The following is an 18,985-nucleotide window of genomic DNA, read 5'->3' on the forward strand; positions in this document are numbered from 1 at the left end:
TGGACTACTCCAGGTTCTGGAAACTGTAAGTAATTCAGTGTGGCTGGACCATGGGAGGGACCATATGCAGCAGAGGGTCTAGTGATAAGGCCCTGATAAGAAGGTTGGAATTGATCCTAAAGACCTCGGGCAGCACCTGAGGAAGGGTTTCTAACTGTGCTCTGACAGCAACCAACTCAGTAGATAGTAAGGTTGGTATTCTGTTGTGAAACTTGAGGAGCCAAAGCAGTTTTTCCCTGTTGGAAGGCTGTCTCCCTCCCCTGATCTGCCCCCATCTCCTGCATGGAGGTAAGCCCTATTGCAGGTGCCTTTTTTTGTTTGTTTTTCCCCTCAGAATTCACATCATTTTAGACAAGAACTATGTTGGGACATTCCATTTTCAGGTGTTCTAGATCCTTGCTGATTTTATGTTTACTTGTTCTGTTGGTGACTGAGAGAGGTGTATTGAAGTCTCCAACTATAATCGTGGATGTCTGTTTTTCCTTTCAGATCTATCACTTTTTGCTTCATGTATTTTGAAGCTATGCTGTTGGGGGAAATACACGTTTAGAATTTTCTTCTTGCTGAATTGACCTCTTTATCATTATATAATGTTCTCTTTTATCCCTAGCAATACTTCTTATTCTGAAGTCTCGTCGGATGTTAATATAGTTACTCCCCTTTGTTTTTTTTGTTTTTTTTTTTTGCGGTACGCAGGCTCTAACTGTTGTGGCCTCTCCTGTTGCGGAGCCCAGGCTCCGGACGCGCAGACTCAGCGGCCATGGCTCACGGGCGCAGCCGCTCCGCGGCATGTGGGATCCTCGCGGACCGGGACGCGAACCCGTGTCCCCTGCATTGGCAGGTGGACTCTCAACCACTGCGCCACCAGGGAAGCCCTCCCCCTTGGTTTTGATTAGTGTTTACATGTTTTTTCACCATCTTTTTACCTGTAACTTATGTCTTTATAGTTCAAGTGGGTTTCCTGTAGACTGCATATTGGGTTTTGCATTTTTATCTAACCCAACAATGTCTGTCTTATAATTGGTGTGTTTAGATCATTTACATTTCATGTTATTATTGATATGGTTGGATTAAAATCTTCCACCTTGCTAGTTGTTTTCTGTTTTCTACTTATTTCATATGTTCTTTGCTTCTTTTTTCTACCTACTTTTGGATTGAGTATTTCTTATGATCTGTTTTATTTCCACTGTTGGCTTATTATTTATACCGTTTTTAACTTTCTGGTGTTTGCCCTAGTTTCACAATGTACATCTTTAATTAATCACAGTCTACCTTTAAATAATATTATATCAGTTTTCACATATAATATTATATAAGAACCTTACAGTAGTATAACTCCCAGTTCTTCTTTCTTATCTTTGTGCTATTGTTTTCATACACTTTACTTTTACCTATGCAATAAATTAACACTGCATTGCTACTATTTTTGCTTTAGGCTAGGCAGTTAGTTATATTCTAAGGCAATTAATAGAATCAAAAAAGTATATTTTAAAATATTTACCTCAGACCATTTGATATTGTCCTACAACTCTTAGATGCTCTGTTCTGGATTTTTTCACATTTTGACTTGTATGGTTTTCATTTCTCTGCTGAAATTCCACATATGTTCCTGCATGCTGACCAAATTTTCCATTAGAGCCTTTAATGTATTAATTATAGTTATTTTATTTATTTTTAAATTTATTTTATTGAAGTAAAGTTGATTTACAATGTTGTATTAATTTCTGCTGTACAGCAAAGTGATTCACATATAAATATATATATGTATATTATTTTTTTTTATAAATTTATTTATATTTGGCTGCGTTGGGTCTTTGTCGCTGCATGCGGGCTTTCTCTAGCTGTGGCGAGCAGGGGCTACTCTTCATTGTGGTGCGTGGACTTCTCATTGCAGTGGCTTCTCTTGTTGCGGAGCACAGGCTCTAGGCACACAGGCTTCAGTAGTTGTGGCACACGGGCTCAGTAGTTGCAGCTCGTGGGCTATAGAGCGTAGGTTCAGTAGTTGTGGCGCACAGGCTTAGTTGCTCCGCAGCATGTGGGATCTTTTACAACCAGGGCTCGAACCCTTGTCCCCTGCATTGACAGGTGGATTCTTAACCATTGCGCCACCAGGGAAGTCCCAGTCACAGTTATTTTAAATTCCCTGTCTGATAGTTCCAATATCTGGATCATCTCTAAGTCTTGTCCTATTGATTAATTTGCCTCTTAATAGTGGGTTGTTTTTATTGCTTTTTTTATGTTGCTTGTGATTTGTTATTGATTGTCAGATGTAATATGTGGAAAAGTAGAGATTGAGGTACATAGTCTTTATTCTGGGAAATGGGTACAACGTCTTCTTTTGCTAGCCTGTTAATGTGGGAGTTTGAGTCAGTTAGGAGGTGAGTTGGGTTTGGGTTTTGTTGTTGCTATGATTACCTTAGGTGTACCAGTGGCTCCAAATTCCTCTGGTGTTTCCTTGCCCTGAGGGTGGATTTTTCTGTGTTTATGTTCCACCCTCAGCATTAGGTCTTTGTACACCTGTGCCTCAGCACACAGTGTACCACAGCCTTGTTGCTGGGTGCTTGCTAACCTGGTGGTGGGGAGTAGAGGGGTTCTCTGTTGTCTTGGTTCAGCCTCAGCCTTAGGCAGGCCCTATTTCCCTGGGTCGGGGGGGTTGGATCTTTCTGGGTGAGCCTGCCATGTCTAATTGTCTGGACCAGAATTTCCTGCTCCTCCCTCAGGCAGAGAGGATTGTTCTATTTTTTCTTTCACCCTGTCCCAGCTGCCTTGGGAATGACAGTTTCCCCATTCCCCAGGTGTTTAAGATTTTTAGAGAAGGGAGCAGGTGGACCTTCATATTTTTCCCAGAGCAGTGACTGCTTTCCTTCTCCAGGCCAGCACTTCTGAGAGGCTTTCTCTGGCCTAGTAATTCTTGTGAGCACCCACTGAGGTCTCACTGGAGAAAACCCTCTAAGTGTCTACGGCTCTTGCTAACCCAAACTTGACCTTTAGTAATTCATTAAAAATTGTTCCCGAATTGAATTCTTCTTTCCTGCCTGTATGGTGGTTCCATTGTTCTCCCTCTGCCACAGGTAAGCCAGAACTTGCATCTCTCTGGGAGGTATCTGTTTTTCCTTAAATCTCAGTCTGGTTGGTTGGCCTGTAACCTCAGCTCTCTAATGATTTCAAGAAAAGTTACAATTCTGTAGATTATCTGCCTTTTTCTTGTCATTGGAGTCGGAGTGATGCTTTTCCCAGATTTCTACATCTTAAGTGAAAGTTAGAAGTCAAGGCAGTTACATTTCATACTATTTTTAAATTTTCCAGTGAAGTGAGTTTACCTCTTTTTCCCTCCCTGTGATATTGTGATTATTTATTTGGTCTTTGTCCACTGTTCCTGTCCCAAAGCTCTTGTAATTTCCTAATAAGAGCCATAGAGGCATCTTTTTTTATAACATTTGTTTTGTTCCCAGTTCCTGAAATAGCTCCAGATCAGTGAAGGTTAAACGGATGTCTTTTGTTATTCATATAACCAGCCCCTTTCAACACACCTGAGTTTATGTTAATGAGGTGATTTTTTTGAAAGCATCTAGATCCTCTAAGGATGGGGGTTGCTTGTCGCGGGAACCAACCCTGTGATTAGAGGGTTTGGAAGTTTTAGTCCAGGTCCGACCTCCTGGGAGGGGAGAGCGTCTGGAGATTGAATTAATCACCAGTGGTCAGTGATTTGATCAGTTATGCCTTTGTAATGAAGCCTCCATAAAGAACCCAAAAGGACAAGTTTTGGAGAGCTTCCCGTGCCTCTTCTCCATACCTTGCCCTCTGCACCTCTTCCATCTGGCTGTTCCTGAGTTATATCCTTTATAATGAACTAGTAATCTAGTAAGTAAACTGTTTTCCTGAGTTCTGTGGGCAGCTCTAGCAAATTAATTGAACCCGAGGAGGGGATAGTGGGAACTTCCGATTCATAGCCAGTTGGTCAGAAGCACAGGAAAAACCTGGACTTGCGATTTGGCATCTTAAGTTGGGTGGGGAGGGCTGTTTTGTAAGATTGAGCCCTTAACCTGAGGAATCTGTTGCTATTTCCAGGTAGGTGGTGTTAGAATTGATTAAATTGTAGCAGACACCAGATCTGCTGGGTGTTGCAGAATTGTTTGATAGAAAATGCACAGTCTGGTATCAGAAGTCCAAATAGAATACCTGGTAACCTCCTCCCCCTCCCCACCAGCTGGGGTCTGATGAATAGGGGGAGGCTGGAGTGACCACTGGGGCCAGGTTTCTCTGCTTGCCTCCATGTTGGGTTGAGTGGAAAAGGGCAACCCAAGTCTCTGTGCACTGACTTTTTTGTTTTTTAAAGGAATGTAAGGTGCGGTGCGGGGGGAACCCTTTCCCTCTACCCATTTTAGGTTCCTTGGCTGGGGCGTTGTAAATTAGACTGGCAAAAGACAGATTAACAAGAGAAAAACAATCAAGTTTATTAACGTGCATAGAGCATACACATGGAAGCACTCACTGATGGAGAGCCTGCACCTGACTCTTTTTTTTTTTTTTTAATTTATTTTTGGCTGCGTTGGGTCTTTGTTGCTGAGTGCGGGCTTTCTCTAGTTGCAGCGAGCAGGGGCTACTCTTTGTTGCGTCGCGTGGGCTTCTCATTGCGGTGGCTTCTCTTGTTGTGGAGCACTGGCTCTAGGTGCACGGGCTTCAGTAGTTGTGGTACATGGGCTCAGTAGTTGTGACTTGTGGGCTCTAGAGCGCAGGCTAAGTAGTTGTGGTGCACGGGCTTAGTTGCTCCACAGCATGTGGGATCTTCCCAGACTAGGGCTCGAACCCGTGTCCCCTGCATTGGGAGGTGGATTCTTAACCAGTGCGCCACTAGGGAAGTCCCTGCACCTCACTCTATTTGAGACAGGCTCTTCAGGTGTTTCCTAGTTTTGTTTTCATGCATATCTGAGCTCACCTGACAGACACATGAAAACAGATATTTTCCCACGTGCCTGCATAGAGTCACCTTCATGGCTTGGTGCCAGGAGTGAAAGGAAAAGTGGTGCTGCCTTAAAGCCAGGCCTCATAATAAGCAGAAGTAGGCTGGCTCAACTCCTCTGGGAGTGAGGGGAAGGCTTATTAATGGCCCCAGAGGAGCTTTTTCACTTGGGCTCAGGTCTAGACTCTGGAGGGGTACTGGGACAGGTAAGGCAGGAGTTTTGAGTGGGGCCTGTGGAGATTGGAGTTTTCCCTGAGAACTACTCAGTCTTGAGTGGCTGTGGTTCACTTGCTCTGAGCTCCATGAGGCAAGATTCCAGCACATCCGTTGTTGTTGACTAGATGAGAAGGTTCTGGGAAGATGACGTACTGATCCCATTCTTATTCCTGGAAGTTATCTCTGTGACCTTAAAGGACTGACTCCTGGGAGGGAATCAATTGGCTTACCAGATTCCTTTCTCCAGAAGATGAAGTAGGAGTTGGGGATCTGAATTCCCAATGCCTAGGGCACAGAAATTGAGGAAGAGAGAAGGTCCTGCTGAGTGCAGGGTCAGGAACGTTCTTGTCTTCCTCCAACAGATTCTGGGTCCTTCATAGATAGGTTGGTGTGGGATCCAACTTCCTTGAGGTTTCTGGACTGGCCCAATGCTGATCCAAAAGAAGTAGTGTGCATGTATGTACGTGTGCATACCATCTCCCTACAGGATGCCTTCCAATGCCAGATCTGTGGACAAGAGGAGACTTATAGCTTTGTTTTGGTGTCAAGATTACTGGGTCCTGTTTTGGGGGAATCTCTTTGCAGCCCCAGGTGGTAGTGAGAGGCAGGCTGAGGAGGAAAGCAAATAAGCCAATGGCAGATGAGTCCCACATTAGGGTGCCCTTTGAATGTTCTTTCTTCATCTGGTCTTATTATGTTATCCTTCTCTTTTAGGCACTTTAGAAGAAGAAAGGTGTTGAATGAGCAAGCAGCAACGTGGGAGTGAGGTGGGTGTTAATGGACAAAGCAACACAAGAGTGTGTGTTTTCATGGATGTTCTCTCCTTGGTCTAGCCTCTGCAATAGCGATATGCCCTTGTCTTAGCATCTTCCTGGCCCTTCCCACCACCTGTTCATGTTCTTTGCTGGCCTGAGAGTAGCTACAGACCTCTCCACATGTGGCTGGACACTGCAGAAGTCCCTGTTTATGTTTGGGTGGAGGTGAGTGAGTATGGAAACTGAGAGGCCTATCAGGCTGGCTAGTGCTGTGAACCTAGTGCTGGGACTCTGGCAAGTTTGTAGGTTTTAAGTTGGTAAGAACAGAGCAAAACCTACACCTCAGGGAGAATCCATGCTATGGATAAACCTAATGCCAGCCTACCCTGGGCATCAAGACTCTTGTTAGAAGTCACCCTCATGTCGTGTCTGAGCCCTGTTGGTGTCTTTCCTGGGAGCAGTGGAGGTCAGCCTGCCTCCATTTCTCTGTATCCTGTGGTGGGAACTCAGACAGGCTCATTGTATTTAGGTCTGTGTATGAGTCATGCTGTCCCTACACAAGAGGTAGGCAGGGAAATCTGCCTGCCTTGCAGGTCTGAACTAGAGCCTTATCAGCCACTACCCTAGACTGACATACTTATATTCTTTGCCAGGCCATAGTAAACACAGGTGTGAAGGAACAATTTGCCATGGAAGCCAGGGAGCTGGAGAGCCCCACACCCACGTACCATCTCATTCCTGAGGCCAGCCGGCCCAGGGAGGAAGAAGATGTCAGCATGCTGCCTCAGCGGTCCACAGAAACTATGCAGTTAAAGAAGGAGATCTCTCTGCTGAATGGGGTCAGCCTGGTGGTGGGCAACATGATCGGCTCAGGAATCTTTGTCTCACCCAAGGGCGTGCTGGTCTACACTGCCTCCTATGGGTTGTCGCTGATCATATGGGCCATTGGTGGGCTTTTCTCCGTTGTGGGTGCCCTTTGCTATGCAGAACTGGGGACCACCATCACCAAGTCGGGGGCCAGCTACGCTTATATTCTAGAGGCCTTTGGGGGCTTCATTGCCTTTATCCGCCTCTGGGCCTCCCTGCTAATTGTTGAGCCCACCAGTCAGGCCATAATCGCTATCACCTTTGCCAACTACATCATCCAGCCCTCCTTTCCCACCTGCGAGCCCCCGTACCTGGCCTGCCGTCTCCTCGCTGCAGCCTGCATGTGTAAGTCTGAGGGCTTAGTGGGGGAGTATGCGTGGGGCTCTGGGTTATTTTTATAACGCTAATGGTAATTTATATTTGAACAGCATAATTTGCTTTTCTTTTTCTGTGGGGGAGAGAGGCATCTTACCTTTTTGAAGAAGCAATTTCACCAAAGTCATTTGTTCCTGAGATAAGTAAGGGTAAAGGATGGGGATGGGGAGAGTCTGAATCTGTTTGTGGCTTTTGGTGCCTCACTTTCCTTCTTCGGTGTCCCTGAGTTCTGTTCCCCAGTCTATGTGACGGGTTGGTGCATGTCTTATATTTGTCTTAATTTGATTGGTGTCAACATCACTAGTTGTAACTTATCCCAGGTAAAACCCTCAGTGCTGAGGCGTTTATTCTGCTGCTCAAAAAAAAAAAAGTTATTTTGCTTCCCACCTTTTAATCTTAGACCAGTTTAAAGCCATCAGTGAGGAAATGGGCTTCTCTAGACTGTGGGGGTCCCAAGGCTTTATGTCCTGCAGGCTCACAGTAGGACCACTCCTTCCCGCCACTGCCACTCTTCACAGGCCGATCTAAGCAGCAGGCACCACACCAAAATGGCTGTTTCCCACTGGTGTTTCAGATTTCTTTATGCTGACTTTGTAAACAGGCTCTGCCTGCGGCCAGTGAGGAAGGTGGCTTCTACCCTGTATTTGGTTTCTGAGGGCAGAACCTGAGATCCCAGTGGATCTCTCTTTATTTTCCTTTTTTTCTTATGAGGTTGTAAGGAGGAATTCTGTGTGAAAACACTGGAAGGGAGAGAAGATTATTGTGAACTTAGTCTAGTAAAGCTAGTGTTTTAGCTGAGAAGTGGCCCAGAATTCCCTGTGTTCCTTAGCACTGTGCTGCCAGAGGCACTTAATTATACTCTGTTCTTTCCATATCTTTGCTTGCAAAGCGTTGGCAGTATGTGTAGTTTATCCACAGTGTTAAAAATAGACTGACAGTACCTTGGACTTAGCCGTAAAGGATTGTACAGTATGCTGTGACTCCTGACTTTAAGGAATTTATTAAAGACAGATGTTAAAAGGGAACTCTTCCACAGATACCCCTGGGAGGAGAGAAAGTGGGAACTCAGCGGTATATCTGATAGGGTTTCACCAGGGGGACTCTAGCCTGACTGAGCTCTCTAAAAAAGGGAATAATTTTCTGATTATAAAACATGTTTGTTCAGGAGAAATTTAAATTAGCCTAAAATCACCTATAATCTACCACTAAGACATGAGTACTTTTATTTTTAAAAATATTTATTTATTTATTTTGGCCGCGTCATGCAGTGACTGAACCCGCATCCCCTGCATTGGGAGCGCAGAGTCTTAATCGCTGGACTGTCAGGGAAGTCCCCAGACAGGAGTACTTTTTTTTTTAATAAATTTATTTTATTTATTTTTATTTTTGGCTGCGTTGGGTCTTCATTGTGGTGCGTGGGCTTCTCATTGCAGTGACTTCTCTTATTGCGGAGCACGGCGCGCGGGCTTCGGTAGTTGTGGCGCACAGGCTTAGTTGCTCCGCGGCATGTGCGATCTGCTGGGGCCAGGGCTCGAACCCGTGTCCCCTGCATTGGCAGGTGGATTCTTAACCACTGCGCCACCAGTGAAACTCAGGAGTACTTTTTAAAAAAAATAAATTTATTTATTTATTTGTTTTTGGCTGCGTTGGGTCTTTGTTGTTATGTGTGGGCTTTTCTCTAGGCTTTTGTCTAGTTGCGGAGATGGGATGGGGGTCGGGGGCTACTCCTCGTTGTGGTGCGCAGTCTTCTTATTGCAGTGGCTTCTCTTTGTTGCGAGCCCGGGTTGTAGGCACACAGGCTTCGGTAGTTGTGGCTCGCAGGCTGTAGAGCACAGGCTCAGTAGCACGGGCTTAGTTGCTCGCAGCGTGTGGGATCTTCCCGGACCAGGGCTCGAACCTGTGTCCCCTGCATTGGCAGGCGTGTTCTTAACCCTTGTGCCACCAGGAAGCCTGACATATGGGTACTTTTAATAGTTCAGTTACGTCTTCATTTCTTTCTGTTATAGAATTGGAATCATACTTTGCATATAACTTGATATTCTGCTTTTTAAACTTAGTATATCATGGATTTCCCTCCTTTTTGTGAAATGTTCTTCAAAAGAAACATTTTTTAAAAATAAATTTATTTATTTTATTTATTTATTTTTGGCTGTGTTGGGTCTTCATTGTGGCACTTCATTGTGGCATTGTGGCATTCTTAACCACTGCTCCACCAGGGAAGTCCCAAAAGAAACATTTTTTAAAGTTTTATATATATATATATATATATATATATATATATATATATATCTTCTTTTTTATTAAAAGGTGATGCATAGACCCTACAGAGAATTAGAAAAATGCAAAAAAAGAAAAAAGAAAGTTAAAATCACCCATGATTTTACCTCCCAGAGAACTATTGTTACTATTTGTGTGAAATACCTTCTGCTATTTTTTTTCCTGCTTATCCATCATTTAAAAAAAGTACCCTTGATATAATGCTCTTTGTGGTTTGTATACTGCATTTTAAAAATTTTAATATTTAATCCCTTTCACCAAATATTCTTAGAAAACATGGTTTGGGACACACAAGTAGTTTCCAGGCAGTGTAATATAGTGGTTAAGATCATAGCCTCCCTTGGGAGTTCCCTGGTGGCCTAGTGGTTAGGATTCCAAAAGAAAGGACTTCCCTGGTGGTCCAGTGGTTAAGACTGAGCTTCCACTGCAGGGAGTGTGGGTTCAATCCCTGGTTGGGGAACTAGGATCCCGTATGCCTCTCGGCATGGCCAGTGGGTGGGGGGAGGGGGAAGATCATAGGCTCCCATGCCAGACTGGGTTTGATTCCAGCTTTACCATTGAGTAGCAATTGACCTTGGAGGAGATAGTTAACTGGTGCCTTAATTTTCTCATTTTGTAAAATGGGAATAGTGATTGTACTGTGAACTGAAGAAAACATGCACAACCTAAAAGTTGAGAATTATGTTTTATTCAGCAGACAAAACTGAGGACTTAAGCCTGGGGCACAGCATCTCAGATAGCTCTGAGACACTGCTGCAAAGAGGTAAGGGAGGGGCCGGGATATATAGGAGTTTTTGCAACAAAGACCAGGTAGTTGGAACATTAAAAGATTACTGTTTTTTGTTTGTTTTTGTTTTTTCGCTGCCAAAAAAATGGGATCGAACCCATGCCCCCTGCAGTGGAAGCTTGGAGTCTTACCCACTGGACCGCCAGGGAAGTCCCAAAAGATTACTGTTAATTAAAGAAAACCAGATATCTCATTAAGGAATTTAGCTCTTTTCTACGTATGGAAAAATGCAAAAGTCAGGGCTCATTGAAATCATTCCTTTGATATGTAGCTCAGCTATCTGGGGGCAGTGTCCTGTGGTTTCTCAACCTAAGTCTCTTCAGGGTGCACTGTCGGGGGTGACTACAGTTAGTGGGTGGCTGACTGCTAGGTGGCAGGCATCCGTTTCTATCCTGAGTTCCCTTAGGGCTCTCCGTGGAGCAGCTGTTTTGTGATGGCTTGATGGCTGCAACATTCTTTGTTTACTGATATGGCAGGCAACATTTTTCTTTCATTTCATTGATAGTACCTATCTGAAAAGATTGTTGTGAGAAATAAGTGAATCAATACAAATAAAGTACAATACCTCTCTCTGCCTGGCATACAGTAAATGCCCTATAATATCATTATTAAAAATAATGCTGCTGTGTAGAAATCATTTTCAGAGTTTCTTCATATTTTATTAGGATAAAATTATAAAAGAGAAATCCCTGTGTCTAAAGAATTAAACTGTTTTAAGTTTCTTCGTGTTTTACCCAGTTGCTTTCTAGAAGATTTCGTGAATTTGTACTCTTTTCTGAACACCTGTGAGTGCCTGTGCATTGGTCCCTTGATGGCCTTAGGATGAATTCCAAGAGTAACCAAATCAAAGGGCACCTCTGTACATAATTTTTCACATAAAGAAGATATTTGTTTGTTAAATCTTTTTTCTTTTATGATTTTTCCCATTGTTTTTTCTTAGGAAGCCCATCCCCACACTAGGAACTGATCTTTTGATTGGAGGAGAGACCTCACCTCTTAGAAATGCAGAGTTATGGTATCATATAACTTCTTTCATTCAAATGTACTTTTACACAGATTACTCAGTGTTTGCATTACCAAAAACCCCTATTCCAGAAACCAAGTATTTCCATAAAGCGGGCCTGAGGGCGGGAAACTTGTCAGAGGTGGTGCCAAGTCATTAAAACCTTGTCCCATCCTAACAGATTAGGGTTTAGGGCTCAGTTTACTCCTCTTCTTGGAAATTAGGGTGTATAATCAGGCTGATGTATCATCCAGCTAAGCTGGGGTGTCCTGGAGGGAGCCTCCTTGGACAGAGGTGGCACTGAGAGCAGCCTGGTCTCAAGAGACCTAAATTGGAAGAAACCAACTATGTCATAATTAGGGGAAAAAACAAAGATCTGCACTGAATGCTGGGTGAGGCTTGGGTAGGAGAATTATGTTAGTCTTGAAACTGAGACATGAGAGGGGTCCAGGTTAGTTGGGAGACTGCTTAAAGAAGTTATATCCATGCTAAGCTAGACAATTAAAGTTCCATCCTAGAAGAAAGGGCCTAGGCAGTCTCCATATACCTAACTCTAGGGCAGAGCTGCAAGCTGTTGACCCATGGGCCACCCTTGGCCCACAGATATATTGGGCCTGCACAGAGTTCTAAATAATTTTGAATTACTTGCCAACATTTAAAAATCAGGACTTGCCCTTTCTCTTGAAAAATCAAAAGTTCTGGCAAACTTGGACCCATATTCCAGCCTCACACAATCAGTGGCATTTGAGTAGTGGTTACTCCTTTAAATGGAGCATATATTCTCCCATTGACTGCAGTCCCCCACTCCCTCTTGTTTTATGTCCAGACATTCTTGCCTTTGCTCATTTATATTACCTTCTCGGGCCCTGAAGGCATTGCTATTTCAGATCCTGGCTTCCAGCAGCCCTCCACTCCAGTCCCAGGTTATACATGGCAGCGAGATACATCCAAGCAGCTTTTTTTTTTTTTGGATTTCAGATTGTCTTAGGTACTCATTATGTCAGAACAGTGGTTCTCAACTGGAGATGAGTTACCCCCCCAGGAGACATTTGGCAAGGTTTGGAGACATTTTTGGTTGTTGTAACTGCTGGGAAGGGGTGTTGCTGGCATCCAGTGGGTACAGGTCAGGAGTGCTGCTGAACATCCTATAATGCACAAGACAGCCCCGCATGACAGACTTATCTGGCCCAAAATGTCAATTGTGCTGAGATTGAGAAACTGTCATTCTGCTGTTATGTATTCTGGGATCTTGGACTCTTCTGTGGTGGGTGGGGCCTCAGGCTGCCCGCTGAACTCCGTATGCTTAGGGGCTCTTATTCACTTATGGGACTGTAGGGGAAAATGGCACTTCTTGAGGTCCATAGGTCCTTTCTCTGACCAGGTGACCAGCAGTATTCTCAGTAGCCCAGGTGCCCAGCATTGTAGGAGTACTTGATTTGTCTGCAGAAGTGTGTGTTTCTGGCTTAGGTCTTGGTGCATTTATCGTTGTGGGATTCTGTCTGTTATGTAACCTCAAATACATCATTGGAGAGTATTTGCCATGAACTGACATGGAAGTCAGTTCAGCACTGACACAGTGGCATCAGCAGAGGTGTGCTCACAGCTGAGACTCCATTGTCCCTGAGGGTTTGTTTGGTAAGGCTGACAGGGAAGGGAAGAGGAGGGGAAGCAAGAAGGAAAGGGAGACTGTCAAGGGTGAGACTGCAGTGAGGAAACACTGTGTGATGTATGAATGGCTTCCTATTGCCTCTTGCTGTCTTGGACTCATGCCTGGGCAGGGTTCTGAGTAGGAAGGATACTCTCCTCTATTTTGGTCAGTTGTTGCTATGGATAGACAGCTTTTATGTTCTGACAGTGGCAGGCCTGAGGAGGACTGGCCTTGACCACAGTTGCTCAAAAACCCTGGATTCTAACCCTATGTATAGGTTGAATGTTTTGATAATAAGATTAAATATGTATACTTGTGGAATTGAAAACAAGGAGGCTTTTTAAAAAGACATGTACATTATATATTCATACACATGCCAAGAGGTAGCTTCTGATTCCAGGATCTCCACTTGGAAGGGTTTACCTCTCCTAGACTGTTGTAGAACATTTCTCTCCTAAGAGAATTGTAGATGTTTTTTTCCCCTTCTTTTTCTTTTCCCACGTTGTCATCGTTGTTAAGGATTGCACTCCTCTGTCCTTGAAGGCCTGTTTGTGGGAGGAATTGGAAGGTTCCTTTTCCTCCCAGTGCTTGTAGGAGAAGGGAGCTGCGACAGTCAGCATAACTGGAACTACAGCTTCAGATGCCAGGCCATCTCCTCATCAGAAGGAGAGTATGAGTGTTGCAGTTTTGTCTGTGGGCACATGTATTACTCAGGATTAGTCTGGGTGTCAAACAACTGAAAACCAAAAGGAGCATGGCTCAAGCATGTTGAAATTTATTTCTCACATGTTAGAAGTAGGCAGCGTGGGGCTAGTAGGATGACTTCATAATTCTTCAGGTTCCTTCCTTCTGTTTTACTGCTCTGCCATACTCAGCATGTGACTTCTGGCTGGTGGTCCAGGATGGCTACTCAAGCTCCAGTCAAGTCTGCCTTGTAGCTGACAGGAAGGACAAAGAAAGACACCTCTCACCCTTCAAAGATACTCCACTAAGGTCTTACTTATGCGACACTTTGCTTATATCCCTGGGTTAAGAACTTAGTTACTTGGCCATACCTGCCTGCAAAAGAGGCTGGGAAATGTCATCATTATTTTGGGCAGCCAGACTCCAGCTAAAATTTCTATTACTAAGGAAAGATGGAAGAACAGATATTAGAAGATATGTAGCCATCTTTGCCACAGAGAGACTTCGGGGATTTATTTCTGCTTAGGGATTGGATCTGGATCTGCTCTTTGAGTATTTCTCAGCAAAGAGCCCCTAGAGAGCCTGGAAGACCCTCACATGGGTCCCACACTCATTGGTGCAGGCATGCAGCAAGGAAATGAGATTGGAGGAAGAGGGAAGGCGTGGATGTTTTAATTGTGGTAGTTGAGTCTGAGCGCCTGGCCTCCAGGCTCAGCCTGGCTGTCTTGTATTTGAGCTCTGGTGTAGTCCTTGCTGCTAGATGGGAATGGGAGTTCTGGGAGGCGGGTGGGGGGTGGGGTGGGGAGGTGGGGGATCAAATGGTGAAATTTTGTTTCTTAATTAGAATCAGGAAAACATTCGAGGGAGTTGGCTTCTGCTTTGTAGACTGTTCTCGGAGCTCTCTGTTCTCTGGCAGGGCTGAGAGTCCAGTGAAGCAAGCAGGGCTCCTGGGGCCAGCATTTCAGGATGCACTCACCCTCAGGTTTGCCAGGTTGTCCCCCGACAGTGAGTGCCTACTTAAATTTTGTGCCCTGGGCTCCTTACTCACCTTACTCTACTCCTGGTCCTGCTCCCTGGCTACATAGTGTTGTTGTTTTATAAATTTATTTTATTTATTTATTCATTTTTGGCTGCATTGGGTCTTTGTTGCTGCGCGTGGGCTTTTCTCTAGTTGCGGCCAGCGGGGGCTACTCTTCGTTGTGGTGCACGGGCTTGTCATTGCAGTGGCTTCTCTTGCTGCAGAGCACGGGCCTTAGGCGCGTGGACTTCAGTAGTTGTGGCTCGTGGGCTCTAGAGCGCAGGCTCAGTAGTTGTGGTCCACGGGCTTAGTTGCTCGGCGGCATGTGGGATCTTCCCGGACCAGGGCTTGAACCCGTGTCCCCTGCATTGGCAGGCAGATTCTTAACCACTGCACCACCAGGGAAGTCCTACAGAGTGTTTTAAATTAAGTACTTTTATTGAGAAAGAAGTGTATGTGCATCGTAAGTCAGTCAAACTATATAAAATGGGATACAGTGGAAAAGTCTCCTCCCTCTCAGAGCTTTAGTCTTCCTCCCTGAGGCAGCTGCTGTGACCAGGCTTTTGTGTATCCTTCCATCTGGTCTTTGAGAAGGGGCTCTGCAGGGGCTTCCATTGAGGTGCTGCCTTCACTCATTGAATTCCCACTGTGTGCAGAGAGGCCCAAGCCATAGGGGCAGTTTGTACCCGGATGGAAGGAAGGAAAAGGAGCAGAACCCAGAGGAGGGAGTGCCTGTCAGTGGGCTGAGGAGTGTGTCAGCTTCTCTCCCCATTTTGCAGCCACATTTCAGTGCTACAAACCAGAAGCACAGCAAGCACAGCCAGGACATTGTGAGACAGCCTCTTTCTCCGTGTGTATGTCCATCTTTCTGTTTCTATTGCTCTTGTCTCCATCTCTTTGTCTCTGCCTCCTTGTCTTTGTCTCTTGTCTGTCTTGCCTCTGCCTCTGTCTTCTGTATGTTTCTGTGTCTTTCCTCGTCAACCTTTTTTTTTTTTCAACATCTTTATTGGAGTATAATTGCTGTACAATCGTGTGTTAGTTTCTGCTGTATAACAAAGTGAATCAGCTATACATATACATATATCCCCATATCCCCTCCGTCTTGCGTCTCCCTCCCACCCTCCCTATCCCACCCCTCTAGGTGGTCACAAAGCACCGAGCTGATCTCCCTGTGCTATGCGGCTGCTTCCCACGAGCTATCTGTTTTACATTTGGTAGTGTATATATGCCCATGCAACTCTCTCACTTCGTCCCAGCTTACCCTTCCCCCTCCCCGGGTCCTCAAGTCCATTCTCTACATCTTTGTATTTATTCCTGTCCTGCCCCTAGGTTCTTCAGAACCTTTTTCTTTTAAGTTTCCATATATATGTGTTAGCATACAGTATTTGTTTTTCTCCTTCATCAATCTTTTTCTCACAAGCTGCACAGCTTCTTACAAGCTGCTCTCACTTCTGCTCGTTTTTGTAGTCCTGCTTCCTTCCTCTGCTTTCTTGTGGCTTTTCTTCCTCTATTACAGGGGCTCGTAGGTGATTTTGACTTGCTGTGGCCCCTGACTTCGCTGCTGTTAGATAGGTTCAGTCTCTTGGTATCCTGACTCCATATTCTTGGGAGAGATAATCAAATAGGCTCAGCTTGGGTCCGTTGTTGGACTCTATCAGCCGTGATAGGGAAGGGGGAGTAATTCCCAAGAAGGGGCCTGGCAGGTACTTCAAAATATGCTTACTGTATTGCACAGAGGCCTGTGGATTACTGGTGGCTATTTATTAGGTAATCCTCATGTTAGCTGATCTAGGCTTAGCTTCACACAGTGAACTCTGATTAGCAGGCAGGTCCCCGGGAAGACCTGCCAGCAGTGTGCATTCCTTTGGTCTTATCCCTTCCCCCTTGGCCATTATTTACTCCCCACCGCCTCATTTCTCCCCCACCCCCCTGCCCCCATGCACCCTATATGACTGACTAGTAAGCACCCGTGTCATTTGCCAAAGTACTGAATGAAAGCTCTTAAAGTGCCATGGAGGCTGTTCAGCCACTCATGTTTATATCCACAGGCTGGCCCTAGGCTCTCCTCTCCATTTGAGTGGAGGAATGTCCAACTTGCTGAAAACTGCCTTGCTCCAGGGGATTGGCAGTTAAGCAAAAGTCATCACCATCTTGATTCCAACCAGGGTTGATCAGTTCCCATCTTTGCTTGGCAGTAAGCTTAAGAAAACAGTATGCTTTTGTTTCCCCCTAAGAATTTGTGGTCTCCTTGGGGAAGTACCACCCAGATGCCTGAGGGAGAGAGAGGAACCTTCTTGAGACATATGTCCATATGACCACAGCACAAGGTACTAAGCTGTGTGTGAAGTGAGAATGTTGTAGTGTTCAGGGAGAGAGAGCTCAGGGAGGAGCTAGCTGATATATTTTAGCAAGGTTTTACAGAGGAAGTGGGGACTGAGCTAGACCTTGAAAGTGGGAGCTGCTATTGCCTATGGCAGGAGGAGGAGGGGAGGACATTTCTCTCATGTGTATATCCGGCATCAGTAAGGAGAGAGTCTGGCCGAAGGAGAGAGTGCAACATGGGTAGAAGTAGGTAGACGTGGACTGGAGGATGAGCCCCCAAATTTTGTAATAACATTTGAGGTTCTCGTAAAAGTTCTATTTTTGGAGGCTAGAGGTGTCACTGTGGAGCCCCTTGGATACTGATACTCTCCATGGATCAGAGCATTTCCTATTTAGCAGGGGTAAGGTGGTGGGACCTCAAACACAGGACCCAGGTATCACTGAGGTACGTGAGGAGCTGGAACGGAAAGCCAGCAGTGCTGACGCAAACCCACTTTTCCATGGGCCTATCCGAGAACTGGGAGGTTTGGATAGGAATGGGGGTGGGGGAGATCAGGGGGGTCTATGTAAGCTTGGGAATGGTAGTTAGCCTCTGTCAACCTCAGTTTCCTCATCTGTAAAATGAGAATAGGAATGTCTGTTCCGTGGTTGTGAGAATTAATTGAGAGGATGTATGTGAAATTGTCAGGCACATGACAGCCTTTTAAAAAAATAATTACATGCAAAACATTGTCTCCCTAACTGCTAGGTGACCTGCCACCTGCATTTAAATTGACCTTATTTGTTGTTGGGCCTCTCTTGTCCCCATTCTCTAATGTGGCCATGGAGAGGTCTTGTGCCCCAGGTGGTTTGAAACTTTGGGAATCTGAGTGGGGAAGAATGGATGAAGTTCACCATTCCTGGGCCTGGGGGGAATTTCCAAAAATGGTTCGGGCTGTCAGAATGCATGAATATGTGGTAGTGCATGCCTTTGTATCATTACTTGTCAACATTGATGGGATGTTTTCCTCTCAGCTGGGGCAGATGGGGGGTGTCCCCCATTTGCCTGTTCTCCTGGTTCTGACCGGTCCATCGGCCCCTTTGCCTTAGGCAGACAGGATAGAAATGATGCGCTTTGTAAAGAGAGGTTGGGCGTCGGTGCCCTCAGCTCAAGCCTGCCACTGACTTTATGGTTTTCTTCCTAGGTCTGCTGACGTTTGTGAACTGTGCCTACGTCAAGTGGGGCACACGTGTGCAGGACACATTCACTTACGCCAAGGTCCTGGCACTCATTGCCATCATTGTCATGGGCCTTGTTAAACTGTGCCAGGGTAAGAAGGGCCCCAGGTCAGAAGGAGGGTGGGTGACTCTGGGAGTTCCCCTGGATTCCCTGAGGAGGATGTGGGGACTCCGTTAGCTTTACTGCTCAGCTCTTTCTGTATATGTGCTAGACTGTGTCAGTGAGAACAGGAAATCTGTTCTTGGGCTTCTTGGGCCAGGCTGGTTTGGTCTAGTGGACATGAGTTAGCCCCTCCCTCGGGGCTGCTTTCCCTCTGTGGTGGTGGGGAGCATTGCAAGAAGCCAGCCGAAGGCCTAGGAGCTTTTGAAACTTGGGTTGTAATTGGGTCATAAAAGTAATCAGTGGAGATAAAGTGAGCCCTGCTCTGGCTCCTGCTTTTGGTCTGTGACCGCCAGTCAGTGGGGAGGAGGGCTTGGCCCTCCTTGAGAGGGGTGGGAAGTGTGTGGGTGGCAGGGAGATGGGGTCTGGAAATGAGTGGTTATTTTGCAGTCTTTACTTTTCATCTGGACTTGCTCTTATTTAGCATTTCCTCCCAAAGTCAGCTCTCAGCAAAATATTAAAATATTGTGAAGTTGGCACTGACTTTCCTGCCTGTTGGCCTTAGAGAGCTTTTCATTCCCAGATCAGAGTAGGCTGACAGGGAGGGTAACAGGCCTCCCAATATTCCCTGCCCCTTAGAGAAGTCCTGAGGTGCCCTTGGCCAAGGATGTCTCAATCATTAGACAGCACAGTTCTCTGGGTCATCTGTCTCTAAACTTGGCTGTGTTTACAATCCCCTGAGGAGCTGAGACTCC

At 45.5% G+C, this 18,985-nt stretch overlaps 1 protein-coding gene across 4 annotated transcripts in view; it reads left to right on the forward strand.

Annotated features, from left to right (window-relative positions):
* SLC7A6 (solute carrier family 7 member 6) overlaps positions 1-18,985 on the forward strand; it is a 37,342-nt gene that overhangs the window by 3,920 nt on the left and 14,437 nt on the right. For 3 of the 4 annotated variants that reach the window (XM_022583377.3, XM_022583376.3, XM_022583387.3), the window contains 3 exons: positions 5,891-5,943; positions 6,585-7,143; positions 18,097-18,222. In XM_022583377.3, the coding sequence (XP_022439085.2) occupies positions 5,917-5,943; positions 6,585-7,143; positions 18,097-18,222 (712 nt within the window). In that variant the 5' untranslated portion in view covers positions 5,891-5,916. Of the gene's footprint in view, positions 1-893; positions 5,944-6,584; positions 7,144-18,096; positions 18,223-18,985 lie in introns of those variants that run through there. The other variant, XM_089903254.1, reaches the window with a different exon arrangement.

Source organism: Delphinapterus leucas, chromosome 20 (genome assembly GCF_059928025.1).
Source record: "Delphinapterus leucas isolate spDelLeu-1000000601 "Yukka" chromosome 20, BTC_Dleu_Yukka2, whole genome shotgun sequence".
Taxonomy (NCBI): Eukaryota; Metazoa; Chordata; class Mammalia; order Artiodactyla; family Monodontidae; genus Delphinapterus; species Delphinapterus leucas.